The sequence below is a fragment of the Neofelis nebulosa genome, chromosome 5 (genome assembly GCF_028018385.1).
Source record: "Neofelis nebulosa isolate mNeoNeb1 chromosome 5, mNeoNeb1.pri, whole genome shotgun sequence".
NCBI classification, from domain to species: domain Eukaryota; kingdom Metazoa; phylum Chordata; class Mammalia; order Carnivora; family Felidae; genus Neofelis; species Neofelis nebulosa.
The window spans coordinates 46,122,142-46,148,281 of NC_080786.1; the positions used below are offsets into that span (position 1 = coordinate 46,122,142).

The 26,140-nt window shown below is 38.0% G+C and overlaps 1 protein-coding gene across 2 annotated transcripts in view; it reads right to left on the bottom strand.

Moving 5' to 3' along the window:
• IGSF10 (immunoglobulin superfamily member 10) overlaps nt 1-26,140 on the bottom strand; it is a 75,810-nt gene that overhangs the window by 19,690 nt on the left and 29,980 nt on the right. The window contains exon 4 of one of the 2 annotated variants that reach the window (XM_058730219.1): nt 2,492-2,882. The exons of the other annotated variant lie outside the window; for it this stretch is intronic. Within the exon in view, the coding sequence (XP_058586202.1) occupies nt 2,492-2,882 (391 nt within the window). The remainder of the gene's footprint in view (nt 1-2,491; nt 2,883-26,140) is intronic. 2 annotated transcript variants of the gene reach the window in all.

Consider the following 26,140-nt stretch of genomic DNA (forward strand, 5'->3'; position numbering starts at 1 on the left):
AAGGACATCTCTGATAAAGGGTTAGTATCCAAAATTTATTAAGAACTTAGCAACCTCAACACCCAAACTGGTGCAGCCACTCTGGAAAACAGTGTGGAGGTTCCTCAAAAAATTAAAAATAGAACTAACTACCCTATGACCCAGCAATTGCATGACTAGGTGTTTATCCAAAGGATACAAAAATGATTTGAGGGGGCACATGCACCCAAATATTTATAGCAGTGCTATCAACAATAGCCAAATTATGAAGAGAGACCAAATGTCCATTGACTGATGAATGGATAAAGATGATGTGGTACGTATGTATGTATATGTATGTATATATACATGATGGTTTATTACTTGGCCGTCAAAAAGAATGAAATCTTGCCATTTGCAACAATGTGGATGGAACTAGAATGTAGTATGCTTGGTGAAATAAGTCAGAGAAAGACCAATATCCTATGATTTCACTCATATGTGGAATTTAAGAAACAAAACAGATGAACACAGAGGAAAGGAAGAAAAGATAAAAACAGGGAGGCAGACCATAACAGACTCTTAAACACAGAGAACAAACTGAGGGTTGCTGGAGGGGAGTTGAATGGGAGGATGGGGTAAATGGGTGATGGGCATTAAGAAGGGCACTTGGGATGAGTCCTGGGTGTTATATGTAAGTGATAAGCCCAAGTACATTTTAGAGAAAAGGTTTTGGCTTTTGAGTTTCTGCTTTTCTACTTTCTAGCTGTGTGACCTGGGTGGGTGGCAATAAAAATGATAAGCTTCATATTTATTGAGTGCTTGCTTTATGCCATACATTGTGCTAATAAGCACTTTGTGTTTTAATTATTCTTTCCAGTTATTCTTATCCCTATATTAGTTACAGGTGAGAAAGTTGAGACATAAATGGTCTAAATGACTAGCCCAAAACAGCCAAATTTTCCAAGTCTCAGTTTTTTCATCTGTAAATTGAGGATTATTGGAAGGATTAAAATACAAGGCATCTAGCACAATGTCAACCACAAATTCATAATGTTAACTTCCTGTTAGTTGTTATTCCTTCTTTCCCTTTGATGTATCTTTTGTGCCGCGGTCCAATTTCCTTCCTTTGTAATCAAGGCAGAAGTAATTTTTTACTGACCCTGAGATCCTACAGAACTAAATTTTCAATGTAAGTATTTTAATGTTTTTCATTCATAGCTTTACTGTCTTTTTATGTGTTTAGCATGTTTCCCTAAAAGATTTGCTCATGTAAAGCAAAGGTGTTATCGATTGGCCTAGAAGTTATTCACAATGTTCAGTTAATGTTTTCAGATTTACTTTTTAACTAACTGATCACACATACACACACATTATGGCAGCACCTTCAAACGTTTTCCACGCTTCTCAAGTTTCTGACCTTGATCCCTTCCTAGGACCTTCCTCAGTCACCTCTCCTACAACTTCACAGAGGAGGAAAAGCCAGGAAATAGGAGCTTCCTTTGTCTTTTCTACTAGACTCAGGAATCCCCCTGCCTCTGTGCCCATCTAGTTCTCCTTTTTCCTACTCCTAAGGAAAACCCCGCCTCCTAGGTCTGGATCTCTTGCCCTTCAGTCCTCTAGGGGACTTCTTCAATGGATGATCTGCCTGTTCTGGTGTTGTCACCTTCCACCTTGAAAATACTCAAGTCTCTCTGATGCTTGAAGAGTCCTGTGTGATTGCACATTTCCATCAGGCTGCCTTCCTCCCTCCCTCCCCTCAGGTCAAACCTCTCCAAAGACTGATCCTTGCCTTCCACCTATCCCTCCGCATATAGCAATCTGGCTCCCATCACTCCTTCCAAAGTAACCAACCACCCCTCTGATGCCATAATCAATGGGCTCCTTTGAGTCATTTTCCTAAAGACTTAATTATTTACTTAGATTTCAACAATCAATAGTGCATTTAGTTGTTTGCCCATTTTCCCCACAAGAATGCAAACTCTGAAGAAACCCTCTTGTTTATTTTTAAATCCCTGTGTTCTTTGTGACCTGTTGTCCATAGGAGATTTACAATAACTACTTGTTGAATGAATGGATCTTACCCTCTTCATGGCAAATTTTACTTTCCCCATCAAAGCACATTTCCCACTCTGATGATATGTTTGCTTATCTATAACCCATCAGAGGCATAGTTAGAACAGAGAATGCTGTTGGTACTTCCCTCACAGAGCACAGGACCTTGAATAGACCTCTTAAAAATGCATAGTGACTAAATGACTCAAAGGAAGAGAAGGGAGGGGTTTTATGGCTCATAGTAAGTAGAGAAAACAAAACACAAAAACATTCCTTATTGGCTAATTTTGCCAGGAGTGATGATCAGATAGTTGACCTGAAACAATGCACAATCCATCAAAGATAATGCATTATCACTAAGTTATTATTTAGTGTTTATTTTTTCTCCAGCTAAATTACATTGGCCTCCCTGCTTACTGGTAAAGACCTCCAGGCAGGTTTCTTCTAATTAGGACAAAGAAATAAATAGCATATATACCTGGTTTTTCTTGTATCCAGTCAGATAACCATTGTAAATGGCAATCACAGGTCCATGGGTTCCCGTGAAGATAAAGGCTTTCCAAATCAGGCATATAGGAAATCATCTGTTGAGGGAGGGTGCTCAGGAAGTTATCGGACAAGTATAGGTACTTAATGAAAGATATTTTAAATATCTGGAGGTATTGCAAAGAGACAAATGTATCTGGATGGAGCTTAGTGAGCTGATTTCCTTCCAAGTGCACCAGCCGGAGAAAGGTGAGTCCATAGAAAACCTCTGGGTTTATAAACTCAATATTGTTGTGGTCCATATGCAACCGTGTCAAGCTCCTGAGGCCATAAAAAGTATCTTTCTGAAGTTTTCGAATTTTGTTATAGCTCATTTTTAATACCTAAGAATTAAAAACAACAACACACATTTAGTTTGTCAAAGGAATTTTTACAAAAGGGAAAAGTGTATCAATAATAAAACATGCTGGAATTAATCCGATGCAACATGTGTATCTTGTTTGCAACTAATTTGTATCTTCTATTCAAACTAATTCAACAAATTAGTTGCAAATTAAATAGAATACCAGGGAAATAAGAATACTCATGAAAATTTGAAAATATTAAGCAGTTATTGCTAAAATGTAAAGATATAATAATTATATTGTGGTTATTTTTAAAAGATTCCTCAACTTTGAGATATCTCCTAAAGTACTTACAGATTAAGATATCTTGGATTTCTTTCCAAACAATGCAAAGAAGTAAAAAAAAAAAAAGTAGTGGGTAGAAGTACAGGTGAAACAAGATCTGTTATTTGTTGATAGCTACTGAACTTGGGTGATGATATGTTGGGATTTTTTACACTATTTTCATTTTGTATGTGACTTAAAATTTCCATAAGTTTTTAAAAATTATCTTGATATTTCAAGTAGATTTAAGAATTCTTGGGGCGCCTGGGTGGCGCAGTCGGTTAAGCGTCCGACTTCAGCCAGGTCACGATCTCACGGTCCGTGAGTTCGAGCCCCGCGTCAGGCTCTGGGCTGATGGCTCAGAGCCTGGAGCCTGTTTCCGATTCTGTGTCTCCCTCTCTCTCTGTCCCTCCCCCGTTCATGCTCTGTCTCTCTCTGTCCCAAAAAATAAAATAAACGTTGAAAAAAAAAAATTAAAAAAAAAAAAATAATAATAATAAAAAAAAAAAAGAATTCTTGAGCCTGCATTTTTCATAAGAAAGCGATATATTGAATTTATCTTTTACATTTGTAACAGTTCTTTTGAGATATACTTCATAGGGCATAAAAATTCACCTCTTTGAAGTGTACATTAAGTGATTTTTAATATATTAACAGAGTTGTGCAACCATCTCCATTATATTTGCAAAGTTTTCATAACCCCAACATGAAAATTGATGCCACTGGCAGTCATTCCCCCCTCTCCCTAGCCCTAGAAAACCACTACTTTACTTTGTTTCTTTGGATTTGAATTTTCTGGATATTTAATGTAAATGGAGTCATACAATATGTGGCCTTTTGTGTCTTGCTTTTTTTCAATTTGCCTAATCTTTTCAAGTCTCATCCCTGTTGTAGAATTACCAGCCCTTCATTTCTTTTTGGTGCAGAACAATATTCCATGTATGCATGTAACCTATTTTGCTAATCCACTTGTCAATGAGGACATTTGGGGTGTGTTCCACTTTTTTGGTTATTATGCGGAATATGATTTTAATTGATTTTGCATTGAAATTAAAACAATTTCTGAATATTTCAAGAGCATGGGGATATTCTCCAAGTTCTCCACCTATTAGTTGAACTTACACTTTCTCCAAAAAGAGAAAGAAATTCTAGCATTTTTTCCCCCTGATTTGACCTAAGATGTCACCTCTGTTGAAGCATGCTTTTCTGGAAGCCAAGTTCCCTAATCAGAAAAAAAAAAAAAAAAAAAAAAAAACCTGACAACATACAAAAGATTCAACCTATTATTACGTTGTAATATAATCTCAAACTCCATGTTCTTCAATATTTGTTGAAAACCCAGTGAAGAGAATAAATATGTATGGAAGTTCCATGAAGGGAATGTATTCCAACCAATTTTCTGAAGACATATACTCCAAATAATGTTTTATTGAGTGAAATCAAGGGAATCACACGCCCAGACTGAATTCCACTGCATTACACAGTCCTGGTATGATGTCAAAGCACTCTATGAGCACTGACTTTGATCTTTTATAAAGATATTACTGACTTGATTTTATTATGCTCTATCTACTTTATGAGAGCTTTTGAATAGAAATTAGATGTGCCTTGGGGATCAAGATGGTAGAGTAGGATTTTGAGTTTATCTTGCTCCACGGACAAACCAAAACTACAACCATTTGTAGAAAAACTGTATCTGAGAACAAACTGAAGACTTGCAGAGAAGATTATATACAATTAAGGATATAAAGAAAAAGCCTCACCATGATGGATAAGAGGGACAAAAATATGGTTAAGATCCACAACGCCAGTGTGATGACCCATAAGTGGGGGGGGGGGGGCAGTGGGTATCATAACCATCGAGGACTCCCTGAGGAAACAAAGGTTTAAGCCCCACATCAGATTGGACTCCCAAGTCTAGGGAACCCACACTACGAAGACAAGCCCCCATAATGTCTGGCTTTGGAAGCCAGTGGGGCTTAGGTCTGTGAAGGAAACAGAGACTCTGCTCTTAAAAAGTGTGAGTGTAATCTCACTTGCTCCAAGTCCCAGAGCAGAGGCAGTAGTGTGAAAAGTGCCTGGGTTTACATGTAAAGGAGATTAATTTTAAACCATGTGCCAGAGGTGTAGGGACCTGCTTTAACATTCTTTGGGAACAGAAGTGATAGTAGGCACCATTTCTTTTAACTCCTCTTCAATCCCACTGTCCCAGGGCTGGGTCGAGAGCAATTTCTTCCCAAGCAGCAGTCAAAACCAGACCTCACTGCCAGTCACATTCGAGGCCTGTACCCCCCACCTGTGCATACAAGCCAGAGCAGGAGAGTGCACACAATCCAGACAGGGATATCCCAGGTGCACCTCAGTTGGATGAACCACAGGGGTTTGAGCTATTACACCCCATAAGACACCTACATAAAGCCACTTACTCCTTCAAGACTGGGTAATGCAACTCATCAACCTAATACATAGAAACAAATGGACAAAATGAAGATACAGAAGAATATGTTCCAAATTAAAGAGCAAGACAAGACCTCAGGAAAAGACTTAAGGGAACAAATAAGCAATCTACCTGAAAAATAATTCAAAATCATGACCATAAAGATGCTCACCAAACTCAGAAGAAGACTGAATCAACACTGTGAGAACCTCAACCATGAGACAGAAAATATAAAAAGGAGCCAATCAGAGCTGAAGAATAACTGAAAAAAGATACTAGAGGGAATTGACAGGAGATTAGACGCTACAGAAGTAATCAGTGATGTGGAAGACAGTAGTGGAAATCACCCAAGTGGAACAGTAAAAAGAAAAAATTAAAAGCTAAATATAGTTTAAGGGATCTCTAGGACATCAGGCATACTAATATTTCCACTATAGTTGTCACAGAAGGAGGAGAGAGAAAAATGGACAAAAAACCTATTTGAAGTAGTAATGACTGAAAACTTGCTTACCTAATAAATGAAATAGACATCCACATCTAAGAAGCAGAGATTCCTAGAGAAGATCAAGACACACTATAATCAAATTATCAACAGTTTAAGAGAGAATCTTAAAAGCAGCAAGAGAAAAACAACTAGTTACACACAAGGAAACCTCCATATAACTATAAAAACTGATTTTTCAGCTGAAAAGTTAGAGGCCAGAAGGGAGTGATAGGATATATTCAAAGTGCTAAAGGAAACGAAAATCACAAGCAAGAATTCTCTACCCAACAAGATTATCAGTCAGAATTGAAGAGACAGATGGAGTTTCCCAGACAAGCAAAAGCTAAGGGAATTCATCAACAACAAACCAGTCTTATAAAAGAAATGTTCTTATAAAAGAAATGTTAAAGGAACTAATATAAGTGGAAGAGAAGAGGCCATAACTGGAAAAAATGAAATTGTGAAGGAAATGATTTCATTAATAAAAGTAAACATATATTAAAAGTAGTGGATCCACCACCTACATAACTAGTATGAAGGTTAAAATACAAAACTAGTAAAATCATCCAGACTTATAATATTAGTCACTGGATACACAAAATAGTAAGACATAAAATAGGATATCAAAATATGAAACATTTGGCAAGGTGGTAAAAATATAGTGCTTTTAGAACACCCTTGAACTTAAGTGATCCTCAACTTAAAATAGGCTGCTACATACATAAAATAACATATATGAGCCTTATGGTAACCATAAACCAAATACCTATAATAGTTTCACAAAAACAATAAAAGATATAAACATAACACTAAGAAAAGTCACCAAATGATAAGGAAAGAGATTGTAAAAAACAGAACTATAAAAAAAAAAACAAGAACAACAGAAAGCCAACAAAATGACAGTAAGTACAGGTCTATGAGTATTTTTATTGATGTATAATATGCAGTGTTATATAAGTTTCAGGTGTACAACATATGGATTCAAGAATTTCATACATTACTCATTGCTCGCCATGAGAAGTGTAGTCACCATATGGTATTATTACAATAGTGACTATAGTCCCTGTGCTGTGATTTTCCTCTCCAGGGCTTATTTTATAACTGGAAGTTTGTACCACTTTATCTTTCTTATCTATTTTACCATCTCCCTACATACATTTCCTCTGATAACTACCAGTTCTCTCTATTTAAGAGTTTGCTTTTCATTTTTTTTCTTCATTTGTTTTGTTTTTTAGATTCTACATATAAGTGAAATCATAAGGTATTTGTCTTTTTCTCATTTATTTCACTTAGCACAATGCCCTCTAGGTCCATCTGTGTTATTGCAAATAGCAAGATCTTATTCCTCTTTATGGTTGAGTAATATTCCATTGTATTTATATATACCCTATCTTTATCCATTCATTTGTTGATGCTCCCGTATCTTGGCTATTTTAAATAATGCTAAAGTAAAAATAAGGGTATATATATCACTTTGTTTGCATTTTCTTTGGCTGATACCCAGTAGTGGGATTACTGTATTATATGGTATTTCTATTTTTTTAATTAAAAAATTTTTTTTAATTTTTTTTTTTTTTTGAGAGAGAGACAGAGTGCAAGCGGAGGAGGGGCAGAGAAAGAGGGAGATACAGAATCCAACCTAGGCTCCAGGCTCTGAGCTGTCTGCACAGAGCCCAACACGGGGCTCAAACCCACAAACTCTGAGACCATGACCTAAGCCAAAGTCAGACACTTTAACAGACTGAGCCACCTGGGCACCCCATTATTTCTATTTTTAATTTTTTGAGGAGCTTCCATACTGTTTTCCACAGTGGCTGCACCAATTTACATTCTCACTAGCAGTGCACAAGGGTTCCCTTTTCTGAACATCCTTGACAACACTCACTTGTTATTTCTTGTCTTTTTATTTCTAGCCATTCTGACAGGTGTGAGGTGATATCTCATCATGGTTTTGATTTGCATCTTCCTGATGACTGGTTATGTTGGGCATGTTATATTCGGCCATTTGTAGGTCTTTTTTGGAAAAAAATTTTGATTCAGGTCATCTGCTTTTTCTTTTAATGTTTATTTACTTAGAGAGAGAGAGAGAGAGAGAGAGAGAGAGAGAGAGAGAGAGAGAGAGAGAGAGAGAATGCAAGCACAAGTGGGAGAGGGGCAGAGAGATGGGGGGAGAGAGAATCCCAAGCAGGCTGTGTGCTCTCAGTGGGGAGCCCAATGCAGGGCTCAATCTCACAAATTGTGAGATAATAACTCTAAATCAAGAGTTAGATGCTTAACTGACTGAGCTACCCAGGCAACCCTGCTTTTTTAAGTTGAATAATTTTTTTTGTTGGCATTGAGTTGTATAATAAGTTCTCTGTAGAGTCTGAATTTTAACTTCTGATCAGATATATCATTTGCAAATATCTTCTCCCATTAAGTAGATTGTCTTTTGTTGATGGTTTCCTTCACCATTTTCATTTTGGTGTACTTCCAACAGTTTATTTTTGCTTTTTGTTTGCCTTGCCCAAGGAGAGAGATCTAGAAAAATGTTGCTATGGCTGATGTCAAAAAAGATTACTGCCTATGTTTGCTTCTGGAATTTGTGGTTTCAGGTCTTTAATCCATTTGAGTTTATTTTGTGTATGGTGTTAGAAAATGGTTCAGTTTTATTGTTTTGCATGTAGTTGTCCTGTTTTGCCAAAACTATTTATTGAAGAGACTTCTCCCCATTGTATATTCTTGCCTCCTTTGTCATAGATTAATTGACCATATAAGTATGGGTTTATACTGGTCTCTATTCTGGTCTATTGATCTGTGTCCATTTTTGTGCCAGTACCATCCTGTTTTGATTACTACAGCTTTGTAGCATAGTTTAAAACTGAGAAGTGTGATATCTCCAGTTTTATTCTTTTTCCAAATTGCTTCTTTGGCTATTTGGGGTCTTTTGTGGTTCCATACAAATTTTAAGATTATCTGTTCTAGTTCTGTGAAAAATGCTGTTGGTATTTAGACAAAGGTTGCACTGAATCTGTAGATGGCTTTGAATATTAACATTTACAAAAATTTTTTAAGTTTGTTTATTCTGAGAGAGAGAGAGAGGGAAGGAGAGAGAATCCCAAGCAGGCTCCACACTGTCAGCACAGAGCCTGATGTGGGGCTTGAACTCATGAGCCAAAATCAAGAGCTGGACACCCAACCGAATGAGCCACCCAGGCGTCCCCAGTGTTATAAACATTTAATGATAGCTTCCAATCCATTAGCATGGAATAGTTTCCCATTTGTTGATGTCACCTTCAATTTCTTTCATCAGTGTTTTACATCAATGGTTAGAACATCAGTGTTTTTGTTTTCAGAGTACAGATCTCTTACCTCCTTGGTAAATTTATTACTAGTGTACAGAAATGCAGATTTCTGTATATGAATTTTGTATCCTGAAACTTTGCTTAATCAATTCATCAAGTTCGTTTTGTGTTGTTTTTTTTTTTTTTTTTGGTGGAGTCTTGATGATGTCGTATATATAGTGTCCTATCATTTGCAAATAGTGACAGTTTTACTTCTTTATCAATTTAGATTCCTTTTCTTTTTCTTTGCTGCAGCTAGGATTTCTGAAGAGTACCATGTTGAACAAAAGTGGCATGTCTGTGTTTGTTTATATGTATTAGGGATGCCAGGTATGTCTCCTGATCTTGTATAGAAGTGGTGCACTGCCCCTGGTCACCAGAGCCAGGCACTCCAGGGGTATTCTCTATGTGAACTGTGTACACCCTATGGTTTTGGCTGAACCACATTTACTTTCAGCCAGCCAGCTGCAATGACTGGCTTTGTGGGCTCAATAAGCCAGGTTTGTTCCCTGTGCTGCTGAGGGGTCTGAGGCCACCAAGTACTTCTAGGTTGATGGGGTCAGCAGTCAAGCTAGCTGTCTGCAATTAGCATGTCTGCACAAGTGCACCAAATGGCAAGGCTTCCTCCCTGCATGGCCTGTGGAAACTTTCAGTGGTCAGACTGTGTGTCTGTAGTCAGCAGCTGCTGCAAGTGTGACTGCACTGGCTGGTAGGGCCTCTCCCATAACAGTCAAGAGGTTCAGTTCCTGGATATGCTGGTATATGTTTATCTTCCCCTATCCCCAGGGCAAGAGTCCCTCTGGAGTAGCAGTGGTTCCTGATGGGGCATGAGCTGTGTTGGACGGATGACTGCCAAGGTGGGTAGGTTGAAGGGAGCGGGACATGCCATGCTAGCAAATTAGGTGAAGAGTATTAGTGCTGGTTCCTGTAAGTGTCAGGCTATCTAGCGTGGGGCAGGGAAGAGGAATGGATCTGGCCAGCCTATTGTTATTAGAAGTCTCCTGAGGATCCCTGCTCCTCCAAGACACATTTTTAGATTAAACAAATCTCCTTCACACATACTTCAGGTGCTTTTCCAACTGCTGCTTCTGTGCTGGTTTTGCGGGCCATGTTATTTATTATGCTGGTTCTCTAAAGGCAGGGATTCAATTTCCTATCACTCTCAGGCTTTGCCAGAGCCAAGTTCTGCTGATTTCAAAAGCTCCTTAAACCCTAATAGTTTTCAAAGCTAGATGTTATGGGGATTCATCTTCATAGTATATGTCCTTAGTGCTTGGAGTGCATGGTGTGGAGTTTGGCTTTCTCACCAGGGGTTTGGTTCCCAACCACATCTCCGCCCTTCCCACTTTTTTTGATGTGGTCTCCTCTCTAGAAATGATTGCAGAAGGTCTGTTTTGCTAGTCTTCAGGTCTTTTTCAGAGTTACATAGATGTAGCTGTAATTTCTGTGTCCATGTGATATGGTCAGCTCAAGATTCTACTCTGCATTCTTTTCTTGAATAAAACTCAGTAAAAATATAAATGGACCAAGGGATCCAGTCAAAAGACATAGTGTTACTGATGAATAGAAAAACAAGATCAAGGGGCACCTGGATGGCTCAGTCAGTTAAACATCCAGCTCGTGATTTTGGCTCAGTTCATGATCTTATGGTGACAGACTTTAAAACAAAGACTAGACTTCCAGGGAAGTTGGCAGAGTAGGAGGATCCTAAGCTCACCCTGTCCCATGGATACACCTACATAAGGCACACATTAGTGTAAATAACTCAGAAAACAACCCAAGCACTGGCAGAAAAGACTCCACAGCTAATTATACAGAAAAATACACCCTGAAAATGGTAGAAAGAAAGGAGACATGGTTGGGAACCAAACAGACCCACAAGACCGACCACAGGAGGGAGAGACACTGCAAGCACACAGAAGGAGAGGAGCAGATGCCCCCCATGTCAGGCACCCCAGGCAGGGAGGACCCTCACTGGGAAGACAAATCCCCTTAACATCTGGCTTTGAAAATGGAAGGTGCTCAAAACCATGAGCAAACCATAAGAGACTCTTAAATACTGAGAATAAACTGAGGGTTGAAGGGGGCAGAGGGGAAAATGGGTGATGGGCATTGAGGAGGGCACCTGTTGGGATGAGCACTGGGTATTTTATGGAAACCAGTTTGACAATAAATTATATAAAAATAAAATAAAAATCAGTGGGCTCAGTTCACCTCTAGGAGAGCAGGAGGATGATTAGAAATTGAGTCCCCACCTTAAAAAGACATCATAACAACATGCTGAGATATAGCACAGAAGCAGCAGTTTGAAAAACTTCTGGGGTATACAGAAAGGAGATTTATTTAGTAATCTCACGACATGTGCAGCAAGGGCAAGGATCTTTAGGACATTTTCCTAAGAAAAAAAGAGCTGGTGGGCACCATTTCTCCTCCCTGGCCCCCAAGCCTCGATACACAGATACCTGCAGGAACCAGAGCAAATATTATCAAGCTTTGCTAACAGCACACCCTGCCCCTGCATTCTCCTGTGCACCTGCCACATCCAACCTGCCCTTGACAGGAGCTTTCCAAAGCAGCTCAGGTTTCTCACAAGCAGACCTGCACAAACATTGATAAGTGTGTGCCCCACCCGTGTAGCATTCTCATGCTGCTAAGCCCAATCTAACCTTCCCTCAACAGGAGTCCATCCAAAGCAGTGCCACAAATGTGGCATTGTGCAAGCAGCCTTGACAATGTCCAGAACCACTCCAAAGTGTCTCCTGATCTGGGAAGAGGAGAAGATAAGCACACACACCACCAGGTCTACTGCAGCCCCAATAAACCAATGAAAGCCTCCCACAGGACAACACAGGGAAAACAGCTTGCTGATTGGTGTGACTGCAGCCTTGGCAAACATCTGGTCTGACCCAACTCAAATGCAAAGTAGCCCCAGACTAGCCCCTTGATAACACAGGGACTAAAAGCCATTGCAGATGACTGGACTGAAGACAAATGCAACTCAGCCACAACACACATAGAGGACACCCCTGAAGCACCAGGTTCACATAGAGGACACCCCTGAAGTGCTAGGTTCTGGTGAACAGGGGCCACTTCAGTACAGGGTACTAAAGAACCTCTTCTTCATAAAGCCACTACTTTTAAAAGCAAGGAACATAGATGACTTTCCCAACACACAGAAACAAAGTTAGAAAAAATGAGGAGACAGAGGAATATGTCCCAAATCAAAGAAAAGGACAAAATTCCAGGAAGAGAGCTAAACAAAACAAAGATATGTTATATGCCTGATAGAGAATTTAAAGTGATGGTCATAAAGATGCTTACTGCATTTGAGACAAGAATGGAAGACCTCAGTGAGACCCTTAACAAAAAGAAGGAAACAATAAATAATCAATTAGAGATTAACTCATTAACTAAAATTAAAAATACATGATGGAGAGAGATCCAACATGGCAGAGAAGTAAGGGGGGGACCTGAAATTCCCTCATCCCTCAAACACAGCAGTGTTGAGGCCAAAGGACTTTGAATTCCAAGAGTCCAGGCTGCAGAGCGACAGAGACATGTCCAGAGACCCATGGGGACAACCTGGTGGGCCATAGGTGCATGACTGCAAAATGGAAGAGATAAATCAGGCTGTGTAGGCACAAAGGGGAGGGATCCCCTTTTGCAGAGAGACAAAGGGAAGAGAAAGAGAAGCTGGGGAAGCATAAGACTGTATCTGTACAAGAAAAAAACCACCAACTGGGATGGAGAAAGATCCAATCTCTAACTGAGGGGCTTCCTCCAGACTGGGGCCAGCTGCCTGGTTCATGCACCTGGGGAGGAGGGGAGCCAGGCCCAGGCTCAGTGGCTAGGTCAGGGGTGCAGTCTGCAGTGGGAGAAAACAATCCCCTCCCTGGAGTGCTGTGGGAAGAAGGTATACAACTGTTCCAAGACTGCCTGCACCTGCTAGCCAGAAACAATATATTGGTGGCACAGAGCTGCACTTTCCCAGAACCAGGGCACACAGAGCAGGACCCTTTAAGATATCAGGGTTTAAATCCCAGCTGAACATGAGGGAGGGACAGGAGTTGGAGTGGGACAAACTGTGCACAGCCCTGAGGAGGCACAAACATCTCTTCCCCTCAACCGGGATTCATGGAGTGGGGCCCTTTAAGATATTGGGGGTTAAATCCAAGCTAAGTGCCAGGGAGGCACGGGAGTCAGTAGAGTGGTACAAACCACTAGATTTTATTTTTCCCCTGCCCCTGTCATTTCTCTCTTTGTATGGGATAAGGCTCTCACATAAACACTGACCTCACCCCATCGTTTTGTTGTAGCTGGTGTTTTTTGTTTTTTGTATTTGTTTTGTCTTTGGTTTCTTTGTTTTCTTTTAGGGCTACTTCAACAAATAAAGCACACCTGGTGGAGGGTCCAAAGCTTCATGACAAATAGGGAGATAAAACAACCAGAGTCACAACAGCAGAGAGCAAGTAACACACTCCAAAAAACACCTCCTGAAGGTCCAGGCCCTGGACAGTGCATGGCCCCTCTTTAATATAGTAGGGCTCGCAGGTGCAGGACACATAACAAGCTTTTGAAACACATAAGGGACAGAAAACTAGCAAAAATGATGCATGGAGGAATTCTCCTCAAAAGAAATTCCAGGAAGAAATGACAGCTAAAGAATTGATCAAAACAGATATAAACAATATAACTGAACAAGAATTTAGAATAAGAGTCATAAGATTAATCGCTGGGCTTGAAAAAAGCATAGAAGACAGCAGAGAATCTATTGCTGCAAAGATCAAGGAACTAAAACATAGTCATGATGAATTTACAAATATTGTAAATGAGGTGCAAAATAAACTAGAGGTGGTGACAGTGAGGATTGAAGAGGCAGAGGGGAGAATAAGTGAAACAGAAGATTAAAATTATGGAAAAATATGAAGCTAAGAAAAAGAGAGATAAAAAAAATGCTAGACCACCAGGGGAGAATTAGAAAACAAAGGGATTCATTGAAACATAATAATATCCATATCATTGGAGTTCCACAAGAAGAAGAACAGAGAAAAAGGGGCAGAAGGTGCACTTCAACAAATCATAGCTGAGAACTTCCCCAATCTGGGGAAGGAAACAGACATTGAAATCCAGGAAACACAGATACCTCCCCTCAGATGTGACTTGAAACAATCTTCTGTACAACATATCATAGTGAAACTGGCAAAATACAAAGATAAAGAGAGAATTCTGAAAGCAGCTAGGTACAGAGGGCCTTAACTTACAAGGGTACACATATAAGGGTAGTAGCACACTTATCTTCTGAACCTTGGCAGGCCAGAAGGGAACGACAGGAAATTTTCAGTATGTTGAATAGGAAAAACATGCAGCCAAGAATCCTTTATCCAGCAAGCCTGTCATTCAGAATAGGAGAAATAAAGTTTTCCCAGACAAACAAAAACTGAGGAGTTCATCACCACTAAACCAGGCCTACAAGAGATCCTAAGGGGGAGTCTGTGAGTGGAAGGTTACAAGGACCACAAAGGACCAGAGACATCACTACAAGCATGAAACCTACAGACCTCACAATGACTCTAATAAACCCATATCTTTCAATAATAACACTGAATGTAAATGGACTAAATGCTCCAATCGAAAGACATAGGGTATCAGAATGGATAAAAAAAAACAAGACCTATCTATTTGCTGTCTACAAGAGACTCATTTTAGACCTGAGGACATCTTCAGATTGAAAGTGAGGGGATGGATGGGGCGCCTGGGTGGCTCAGTCGGTTGAGCGTCCGACTTCAGCTCAGGTCACGATCTCGCGGTCCGTGAGTTTGAGCCCCGCGTCAGGCTCTGGGCTGATGGCTCAGAGCCTGGAGCCTGCTTCCGATTCTGTGTCTCCCTCTCTCTCTGCCCCTCCCCCGTTCATGCTCTGTCTCTCTCTGTCTCAAAAATAAATAAAACGTTAAAAAAAAATTAAAAAAAAAAAAAGAAAGTGAGGGGATGGAGAACCATCTATTATGCTACTGGAGTCAAAAGAAAGTTAAATTAGCCATACTTATAAAATAAAATCTAGTTTTCTGATATTTTTTTAATGTTTATTTTATTTTTGAGACAGAGCATGAGCGGGGGAGGGGCAGAGAGAGAGACACAGAATCCCAAGCAGGCTCCAGACTCTGAGCTGTCAACACAGAGCCTGATGCGGGGCTCAGACTCACCAACCACAAGATCATGACCTGAGCCTAAATTGGACGCTCAACCGACTGAGCCACCCAGGCGCCCCCAAACTAGATTTTAAACTAAAGGCTGTAATAAGAAATGAAGAAGGAAATTATATCCTAAATTATGGGTCCTATCCATCAAGAAGAGCTAACAATTATAAACATATATGCACATTTGGGAGCACCCAAATATGTAAAACAATCACAAACATAAGCAATCTTATTGGTAAGAAAGTTGTAATTGCAGGGGACTTTAATACTCCACTTACAACAATGGACAAATCATCTAGGCAGAAAATCAATAAAGAACAATGGCCCTGAATGATACACTGGACCAGATGGACTTGATATATTCAGAACTTTTCATCCTAAAGCAGAATACACATTCTTCTCAAGTGCATAAGGAAAATTCTCCAAGAGAGATTATATACTGGGTCACAAAACAGCCCACAATAAATATAAAAGAACTGAGATCATACAATGCAGATTTCAGATCACAATGCTGTGAAACTTGAAATCAACCACAGGAAAAAGTTTGGAAAGCCTCCAAATGAACAGAGGCTAAAGAACATCCTACTAAAGAATGAATGAGTCAACCATGCAATTAAAGAAGAAATTAAAAAATATATGGAAACAAATTAATATGAAAACACCACAGTCCAAAACCTTTGCAATGCAGCAAAGGCAGTCCTAAGAGGAAAATACATTGCAATCCAGGCCTATCTCAAGAAACAAGAAAAATCCCAAGTATGAAATCTAACAGCACAACCAAATGAACTAGAAGAACAGCAAAGAAACCCCAAACCCAGCAGAAGGGAAATAATAAACATCAAAGGAGAAATAAACAATATAGAATCCAAAAGAAAAAAAAAAAAAAAAAAGAAAACGAGTAGAACCGATCAATGAAACTCAGAGCTGGTTTTTTGAAAAAATAAACTAAATTGATAAACCCCTAGCCAGAGTTCTCAAAAAGAAAAGAGAAGGGACCCAAACAGATAAAATCATGAATGAAAATGGACTTATCACAATCAGTACCTCAGAAATACAAGCAATTATCAGAGAATACTATGAAAAATTATATGCCACAAACTGAACAACGTGGAAGAAATGGACAAATTCCTAGACACCCACACACTACCAAAACTCAAATGGGACGAAATAGAAAATTTGAACATACCCATAACTAGTGAAGAACTTATATCAGTTATTAAAAATCTCACAACAAATAAGATTCCTGGGCCAGATGGCTTCCCAGAGGAATTCTATCAGAGTTAATACCTATCCTTCTCAAGCTCTTCCAAAAAAATAGAAAAGGAAGGAAAACTTCCAGACTCATTCTATGGAGCCAGCATTACCTTGATTCCCAAACAAGACAGAGACCCCGCCAAAAAGGAGAATTACAGGCCAATATCCCTGATGATCATGGATGCAGAAATGCTCAACAAGATACTAGCAAATCAAATTCAACAGCATATAAAAAGAATTATTCACCATGATCAAGTGGGATTCATTCCTGGGCTACAGGGCTGGTTCAGTATTCACAAATCAGTCAATGTGATACATCACGTTAATAAAAGAAAGGTTAAGAATGATATGATCCTGTCAATAGATGTGGAAAAAGCATATGACAAAATACAGCATTCTTTCTTCATAAAAACCCTAAAGAAAGTCGGACTGGAAAGAACATACTTAAACATCATAAAAGCCATATATGAAAAGCCCACAGCTATTATCCTCAATGGGGAAAACACTGAGAGTTTTCTACAAGATCAGGAACATGACAGGGATGTCCACTGTCACCACTGTTGTTAATATAATGTTGGAAGTCCTAGCATTGGCCATCAGACAAGAGGCATCAAAATTGGCAAAGAAGTAGTCAAACTTTCACTTTTTGCAGAAGACATGATACTCTACACGGAAAACCCAAAGACTCCACCAACAGGCTGCTAGAATTGATACATTAATTCAGCAATGTTGCAGGGTAAAAAATCAATGTACAGAAATTGGTTGCATTTCTATACACCAATAATGAAGCAACAGAAGGATAAATCAAGAAATGGATCCCATTTACAATTGCACCAATAACCATAAAATACCCAGGAATAAACCTAACCAAAGATGTGAAAGATCTGTATGCTGAAAATTATGCAAAGTTTATGAATGAAGTTGAAAAGGACACACAGAAATGGAAAAACATTCCATGTTCATGCATGGGAAGAATAAATATTATTAAAATGTCAATACTATCCAGAGCAATCTACACATTCAATGTAATCCCAATCAAAATTGCACCTGCATTCTTCTCAAAGTTAGAACAAACAATTTTAAAATTTGTATGGATCCACAAAAGACCTCGAATAGCCAAAGTAATACTGAAGAAGAAAACCAAAGCAGAAGGTATCACAATCCCAGACTTTACCCTCTACCACAAAGCTGTAATCATCAAGACAGTATGGTATTGGCACAAAAACAGACACATAGACCAATAGAATAGAACAGAGAACCCAGAAGTGGACCCACAAATGTATGGCCAACTAACCTTTGACAAAGCAGGAAAGAGTATCCAACGGAAAAATGACAGTCTCTTTAGTAAATGGTCCTGGGAGAACTGGAGAGCAACATGCAGAAGAATGAAAGTAGACCACTTTCTTAAACCATACACAAAAATAAACTTGAAATGGATACAAGACCTAAATGTGAGACAGGAAACCATCAAACCCATAGAAGAGGAAGCAGGCAACAACCTCTTTGACCTCAGCCACAGCAATTTTTTACTTGACACATCTCCAAAGGCAAGGGAATTAAAAGCAAAAATGAACTATTGGGAGCTCATCAAGATAAAAGTTTCTGCACTACAAAGGAAACAATCAACAAAACTAAAAGGCAACTGACGGAATGGGAAAGATATTTGCAAATGACATATTGGATAAAGGGTTAGTATCTACAAAGAACTTTCCAAACTCAACACCCGAAAAACAGATAATCCAGTGAAGAAATGGGCAGAAGACATGAATAGACATTTCTCCAAAGAAGACATCCAGATGGCCAACAGACACATGAAAAGATGCTCACTATTGCTCCTCATCAGGGAAATACAAATCAAAACCACACTGAGATACCACCTCACGCCAGTCAGAGTGGCTACAATGAACAACTCCAGAAACAACAAATGTTGATGAGCATGTGGAGAAACAGGAAATGCAAACTGGTGCAGCTGCTCTGGAAAACACTGTGGAGCTTCCTCAAAAAATTAAAAATAGAACTACCCTATGACCCAGCAATAGCACTACTAGGAATTTATCCAAAGGATATGGGAGAGCTGATGCACAGGGGCACATGTTCCCCAATGTTTTTAGCAGTGCTTTCAACAATAGCCAAATTATGGAAAGAACCTAAATGTTCATCAAATGGTGAATGGATAAAGAAGATGTGGTTTATATATACAATGGGATACTACTTGGCAATAAAATGAAATCATGCCATTTGTAGCCATGTGAATGGAACTGGAAGGTATTATGCTAAGTCAAATAAGTCAGTGTGACAAAGACAGATATCATACGTTTTCACTCATATGTGGAACTAGAAGACGATGGAAGAAGGGAAGGAGAAAAAATAGTTACAAACATAGCAGGAGGGAGGCAAACCAAAAGAGACTTAAATACAGAGAACAAACTGAGGGTTGATGGGGGGATTGAGGAGAGGGGGAAATGAGTGATGGGCATTGGGGAGGGTACTTGTTGGGATGAGCACTGGGTATTGTATGTAAGTGGTGAACCACACCAATCTACCCCCAAATCAAGAGCACACTGTACACACTGTATTTTAGACTATTTAATAACAAATTATATTTTAAAAAATACACATTTAAAAAAATATATAAAATAGTGGGCTAGAGGAAACAGAAGAACAGATCAGAGAGCTGGAAGACAGAGTAATGGAAAGTACTCAAGCTGAACAAGGAGAATGAGAAAAGTATTATAAAAAAGTAAGTTAATTCCCTGTTTCTGGACAGTAGGGTCTGTTTGGTCTTAGAATGTTTGGAAAGAGCTGAATTGTAGATGGTAAAAATAATTTGATGTTTGTTGTGTGTTTTTTTTAACTAAAACAGATCAATTAAAAAAAAGAACATAGGTTAAGAGAACTCAGTGACACCATCAGGCATAATAACATTCACATTATTGGGCTCCCAGAAGGAGGTTATCAAGAGAGAAGGAGGCAGCGCATTTATTTGAAGAAATAATAGCTGAAAACTTCCCTGATCTGGTGAAGGAAACAGGAATTCAGATCCAGGAGGCACAGAGAGCCCCCCAAAATTAACCCAAGGACATCCACACCAATACACACAGTAATTAAAATGTCAAAAATTAGTGATAATTAGGATTTTAAGAACAGAAAAAAAAATTACATACAAAGGAAACCTCATAAGACGATCAGTTGACTTTTTAGTAGAAACTTTGCATGCAAGAAGAGGGTAGCATGATACACTCAAAATGCTGAAAGGAAAAATATGCAGCCATGAATATTTTATCCAGCAAGGCTATAATTCAGAATAGAAGGAGAGATGGAGTTTCCCAAACAAAAGTTAAATGAATTCATCACCACTAAACCAGCCTTACAAGAAATGTCAAGGGGATTTTTTGAAAAGAAAGATTATAAACAGAAGAATATTACAAAAGGAAAAAATTTCACAAGTATATATAAACATAGTAAAAGTAATATATTAATTACTTCTAAAACCAATATGGAGGCTAAAGCATTAAAATCAAGTGTATAAAAAAATCAGATGAGAAAATCAAAATAAGAGGATGTAAAGTCTGACACTATATACCTAAAATGTAGGGGAGTAAAGATTTAGTGCTTTTATAATGGTTTCAAACTTAACTATCAAGTTAACATAAACTGCTATATGCATAAGATGATATATACAAACCCTATCACAACCACAAATTTAAAAAATCAGTAATAGATATGCAAAAAATAAAGGGAAAGGAATCCATGCATATCACTAAAGAAAGCCATCAAACCACAGGGGAGCAAGAGAAGAAAGGAACAGTGGAAAACTACAAAAGCAATCACAAAACGAGTAACCAAAAAATGGCAATAAGAACATACCAATCCATAATTACTTTGAATGTAAATGAACTAAATGCTCCAAAAGACACAAGGTGACAGAATGGATTTAAAAAAAAAAAAATCAAGACCCAACTATATAGAACCCACAGATACTCATTTTCAACTTAAAACACAGGCAGTTTGATAGTGAAGGAATGGGGGGACGCTTGGGTGGCTCAGTTGGTTAAGTGTCCAACTCTTAATTTTGGTTCAGGTGATGATTCCATGGTTCATGATATCAAGTCTCACATCAGGCTCTGTGCTAATGGTACAGCGCCTGCCTGGGATTCTTTTTCTCCTCTCTCTGCCCTTCCTTTGCTCATGCTGTCTCTCAAAACAGACAAAAAAACAAACATTAAAGAAAAGAGAAAGAGAAAAGATAGGAAAGCATTTATCATGCAAATAGAAATGAAAAGAAAGTTGAGGTAGCAATACTTATATGGGACAAAATAGAGAAACTAACAGAAGACAGACACTACACAGTCATAAAGGAAACAATCAAACAAGAAGATATAACAATGCTATATATTTATGCACCGAACATGAAAGCACACCAATACATACAGCAGCTATTAAACATAAAGGAAGTAATCAATAGTAATACAATTATAGTAGGGCACTTTAAGACTCCCCTTACATCAATGGATAGATCATCCAAAGAGAAAAATCAACACAGAAACAGTGGCTTTGAATGGCACATTGGGCCAGATGGATCTAACAGATATATTCAGAATATTCCATCAAAAAACAGTGGAATACATATTCTTTTCAAGTGCACATGCAACATTCTCCAGAGAAGATCACATTGGGCCAGAAAACAATCTCAATAAATTAAAAAAGATTTAAGTCATACCATGCATCTTTTCCAACCACAGCACTATGAAACTAGAAATCAACTACAAAATAAAAATGTGCAAAGAACACAAATTCATAGAGGTTAAAGAACATACTACTCGAAAAAATCAATGGGTGAACTAAGAAATCCAAGAGGAAATTTAAAACTACATAGAAACTAAGAAATCAAAGAGGAAATTTAAAACTACATAGAGAAAAATGAAAATGTAAGACAAAAGTCCAAAATCTTTGGGACAAAGTAAAAATTGTTCTAAGAGGAGGGGTGCCTGGGTGGCTCAGTCAGTTAAGTGTCTGACTTCAGCTCAGGTCATGATCTCGCTGTTCGCGGGATCTGTGCTGACAGCTCAGATCCTGGAGCCTGCTTTGGATTCTGTGTCTCCCTCTCTACCCTTCACCCATGCGCATACGCTCTCTCTCGCTCGCTTGCTCTCTCAAAAATAAACATTAAAAAATTTTTTCTAATTTTTCTAAGAGGAAAGATTATAGCAATACAGGCCTCCTTCAAGAATAAAAATCTCAAATAAATAATCCAACCTCACAACTAAAGTATCTAGAAAAGGAAGCACACAGAAAACCAAAAATCAGTAGAAGATAGGAAGGAAATAATAAAGATTAGAGCAGAAGTAAATGAAATAGAAATAAAAAAAAACAATACAACAGATAAATGAAACCAGGACCTGCATCTTTGAAAAGGTAAAAAAAAATTAATAAAGCTTTAGCTGGACTCATAAAAAGAGGATTCAAATAAACAATCAGAAATGAAAGAGGAGAAACACCACAACAGAAATACAAAGGATTATAAGAGATTATGAAGGTTTTTTTTTTTCTGCTAACAAAATGGACAACCTAGAAGAAATGGAGGAATTCCTGGAAACATATAACCTCCCAAAGGTGAATCAGGAAGAAAAAAAAATATTTCCAAAATTAAAATTAAAATTTTGGGATACCTGGGTGGTTCAGTCAGTTAAGTATCTGACTCTTGATTTCAGCTCAGGTCATTATCCCATGGTCATGGGATCAAGCCCCATTTGGGCTCTGTGCTGGCAGTGCAGAGCCTGTTTGGGAGTTTCTCTTTCTCTGTCTTCTTTGCCCCTCCCCAGCTCTCTCTTTCAAAAATAAATAAACATATAAAAAAGGAAGAAAGAAAATTTGAACAGGCTAGTTAATCTGGCTCAATGCCATCAGCAAAATGAAATTGAATAATAAAGAAATTCCCAAAAAACAAAAGTCCAAGATCAGATGGCTGCACAGGTGAATTCTACCAAACATTTAAAGAAGAGTTAATACCTATTCTTAAACTATTAAAAAAAGAGAGAGAGAGAAAAGAAAGCTTCCAAATTCATTCTGTGAGGCCTGCATTACCCTGATACCAAAACCAGACAGAAAACTACAAAAAAGCAAACAACAATTAAAAACCTATAGGCTGGTATTTTGATGAACATAGATAAAAAAATCCTCAATAAATTATTGGCAAACTGAATTCAACAATACATTTAAAAAAAAATCTTGCACCACAATTGAGTGGAATTTATTCCTGGGATGCAAGGGTGGTTCAATATTCACCAATCAACCAACATGATACATCACATTAAAAGAGAAAGGATAAGAGCCATATGATCATTTCACTAGATGCAGGAGAAGCATTTTACAAATTACAACATCCATTCATGATAAAAAAAAAAACCTTCCACAAAGTAGGTTTAGAAAGAACACACCTCAAAAGAATAAAGGCTAAGTATCATACTCAATGGGAAAAAACTAAGAACTTTTCCCCTAAGGTCAGGAATACAAGGATGTCCACTCTCACCACTTTTATACAACATAGTATTGGAAGTCCTAGCCACAACAATCAGATAAGAAAAAGAAATAAAAGACATCCAAATTGGTAAGGAAGACATAAAATTTCACTATTTGCAGATGACATAATATATATAGAAATCCCTAAATATTGCACCAAAAACCTATTAGAACTGACAAGTGAATTCAGTAAAGTCATAGGACACAAAATTAACATATAGGAATCTGTTGCATTTCTACACACTAATAATGAAGTAGTAGAAAGAGGAATTAAGACAACAATCCAATTTACAATTGCACCTAAAATACTAAAATCCCTGCATATAAAATTAACCAAGGAGGTGAAAGACCTATAGTCTATAAACTACAAAATACAGATCAAAGAAATTGAAGAGGACACAAAGAGACAGAAAGATATCTCATGCTCATGGATTGGAAGAGCAAATATTGTTAAAATTCCCATACTGCCCAAAGCAATCTATAAATTTAATGCAATCCCTATCAAAATAGTAATAGCATTTTTTCACAGAACTGTAACAAATAATCCTGTAATTTGTATGGGACCACAAAAGACTTGAACAGCCAAGGCAATCTTGAAGAGGAACAAAACTAGGGGCATTACAATCCCATATTTTAATATATACTATAAAGCAGTGGTAATCAAAAGACTATGGTACTGGCACACATATATAAAAAAGACACATAGGTCAATAAGACAGAATAGAGAACACAGAATTAAAACTATGCTTATATGGTCAATTATTCTTTTAAAAAGGAGTCAACTTTGCTGAATTCATATAACCATTCTAGCAGTTTTGGGGTGGAGTCTTGCAGGTTTTCCATGTAGAGTCTCGTGATATGCAGAGTGAAAGTTTGACTTTGCCAATTTGGATGTTATTTCTTTTTGTTGTCTGATTGCTGAGGTTTGGACTTCCAACACAGTGTTGAACAACAGCGGTGAGAGAGGACATCCCTCTTGTGTTCCTGACCTTAGGGGGGAAAGCTCTGTTTTCCCCATTGAGTATATTAGCTATGGGTCTTTTGTATATGGCCTTTATGATCTTGAGTTATGTTCCTTCTATCCCTACTTTCTTGGTTTTTATCAAGAAAGGATGCTGTATTTTGTCAAATGCCTTTTCTGCATCTATTGAGAGGATCATGTGGTTCTTAACCCTTCTTTTATTAATGTGGTGTATCACACTGATTGATGTGCAGATATTGAACCAGCCCTAGCACAGGAGTAAATCCCATTTGATGATGGTGAATAATTCTTTTGACTATTGTTGGATTCGGTTTACTACTATGTTGTTGAAAATTTTTGCATCTGTAGTCATCAGGGAGATTAGTCTGCAATTCACCTTTTTAGTGAGATCTCTGCCTGGTTTTCCTTTCACTTCTATTTTTTGAAACAGCTTCAAAAGAATAGGTATTAACTCTTCTTTAAATATTTGGTAGAATTCTCCTGGGAAGCCTTCTGGCCCTGGACTGGTTCCATGGGAGATTTTTGACTACTGATTGAATTTCTTTACAGGTAATGGGTCCATTCCAATTTTCTATTTCTTCCTGTTTCAGTTTTGGCAGTTTATATGTTTCTAGGGATTTGTCTATTTCTTCCAGATTGCCCAATTTGTTGACCTATAAATGCTCATAATATTTTCTTATTATTGTTTGTAATTCTGTAGTGTTGTTTGTGATCTTTCCTCTTTCAAGATTCTTTCATTCGATTTTATTTACATGAATTCAGCAAAGTCACAGGATATAAAATTGACATACAGAAGTCGGTTGCATTTCTATACACCAATAATGAAGGAGGAGAAAGAAAAATCAAGGAATCAATCCCATTTACAACTGCACTGAAAACCATAAGATACCTAGAAATAAACCTAAACAAAGAGGTTAAAGATCTGTACACTGAAAACTGTAGAACACCTGTGAAATAAACTGAAGAAGACACAAAGAAATGGGAAAACATTCAATACTCATGGATCAAAAAATATTGTTAAAATGTCAATAATAGCCAAAGCAATCTACACATTCAATACAATCCTTATCAAAATCACACCAGCATTCTTCCCAATCAAGAACAGACAATCCTAAAATTTGTGTGGAACCAGAAGAGACCTTGCATAGCCAAAATAATATTGAATAAGAAAATCAAAGCTGGAGGCATCACAATCCTAGACTTAAAGATCTATTACAAAGCTTTAATTAAGACAGCAGGAAAACAGACACATCAATCAATGGAATAGAATAGAGAATAGGGAAATTGACCCATCAATGTATGGCCAACTAATCTTTGACAAAGCAGGAAAGATTACCCAGTGGAAAAAAGACAGTCTTCTCAGTAAATGGTGTTGGGAAAGCTGGACAGCAACATACGGAAGAATGAACTTAGACCAGACACAAAAATAAACTCAAAATGTATGAAAGACCTAAATGTAAAACAGGAAATCATCAAAATCCTGGAAGAGAAAACAGGAAACAACATCTTTGACCTTAGCTGCAACAACTTCTTACTAGGCATGTCTCCTGAGGCAAAGGAAACAAAAGCAAAAATGAACTAATGGGACCTCATCAAAGTAAAAAGCTCTGTACAACACAGGAAACAATCAACAAAACTAAAAGGCCAATTAAAAAAGGTCAATATAAAAGTTCCAATTATATAATATCAATTAAGAAGTACACTTGAAAGCAAGGGTTCCCAAATTAAACAGAAAAGGCTACCTATTTTAATTGGCATGCAGAAGCCTCCAAAAGATTTC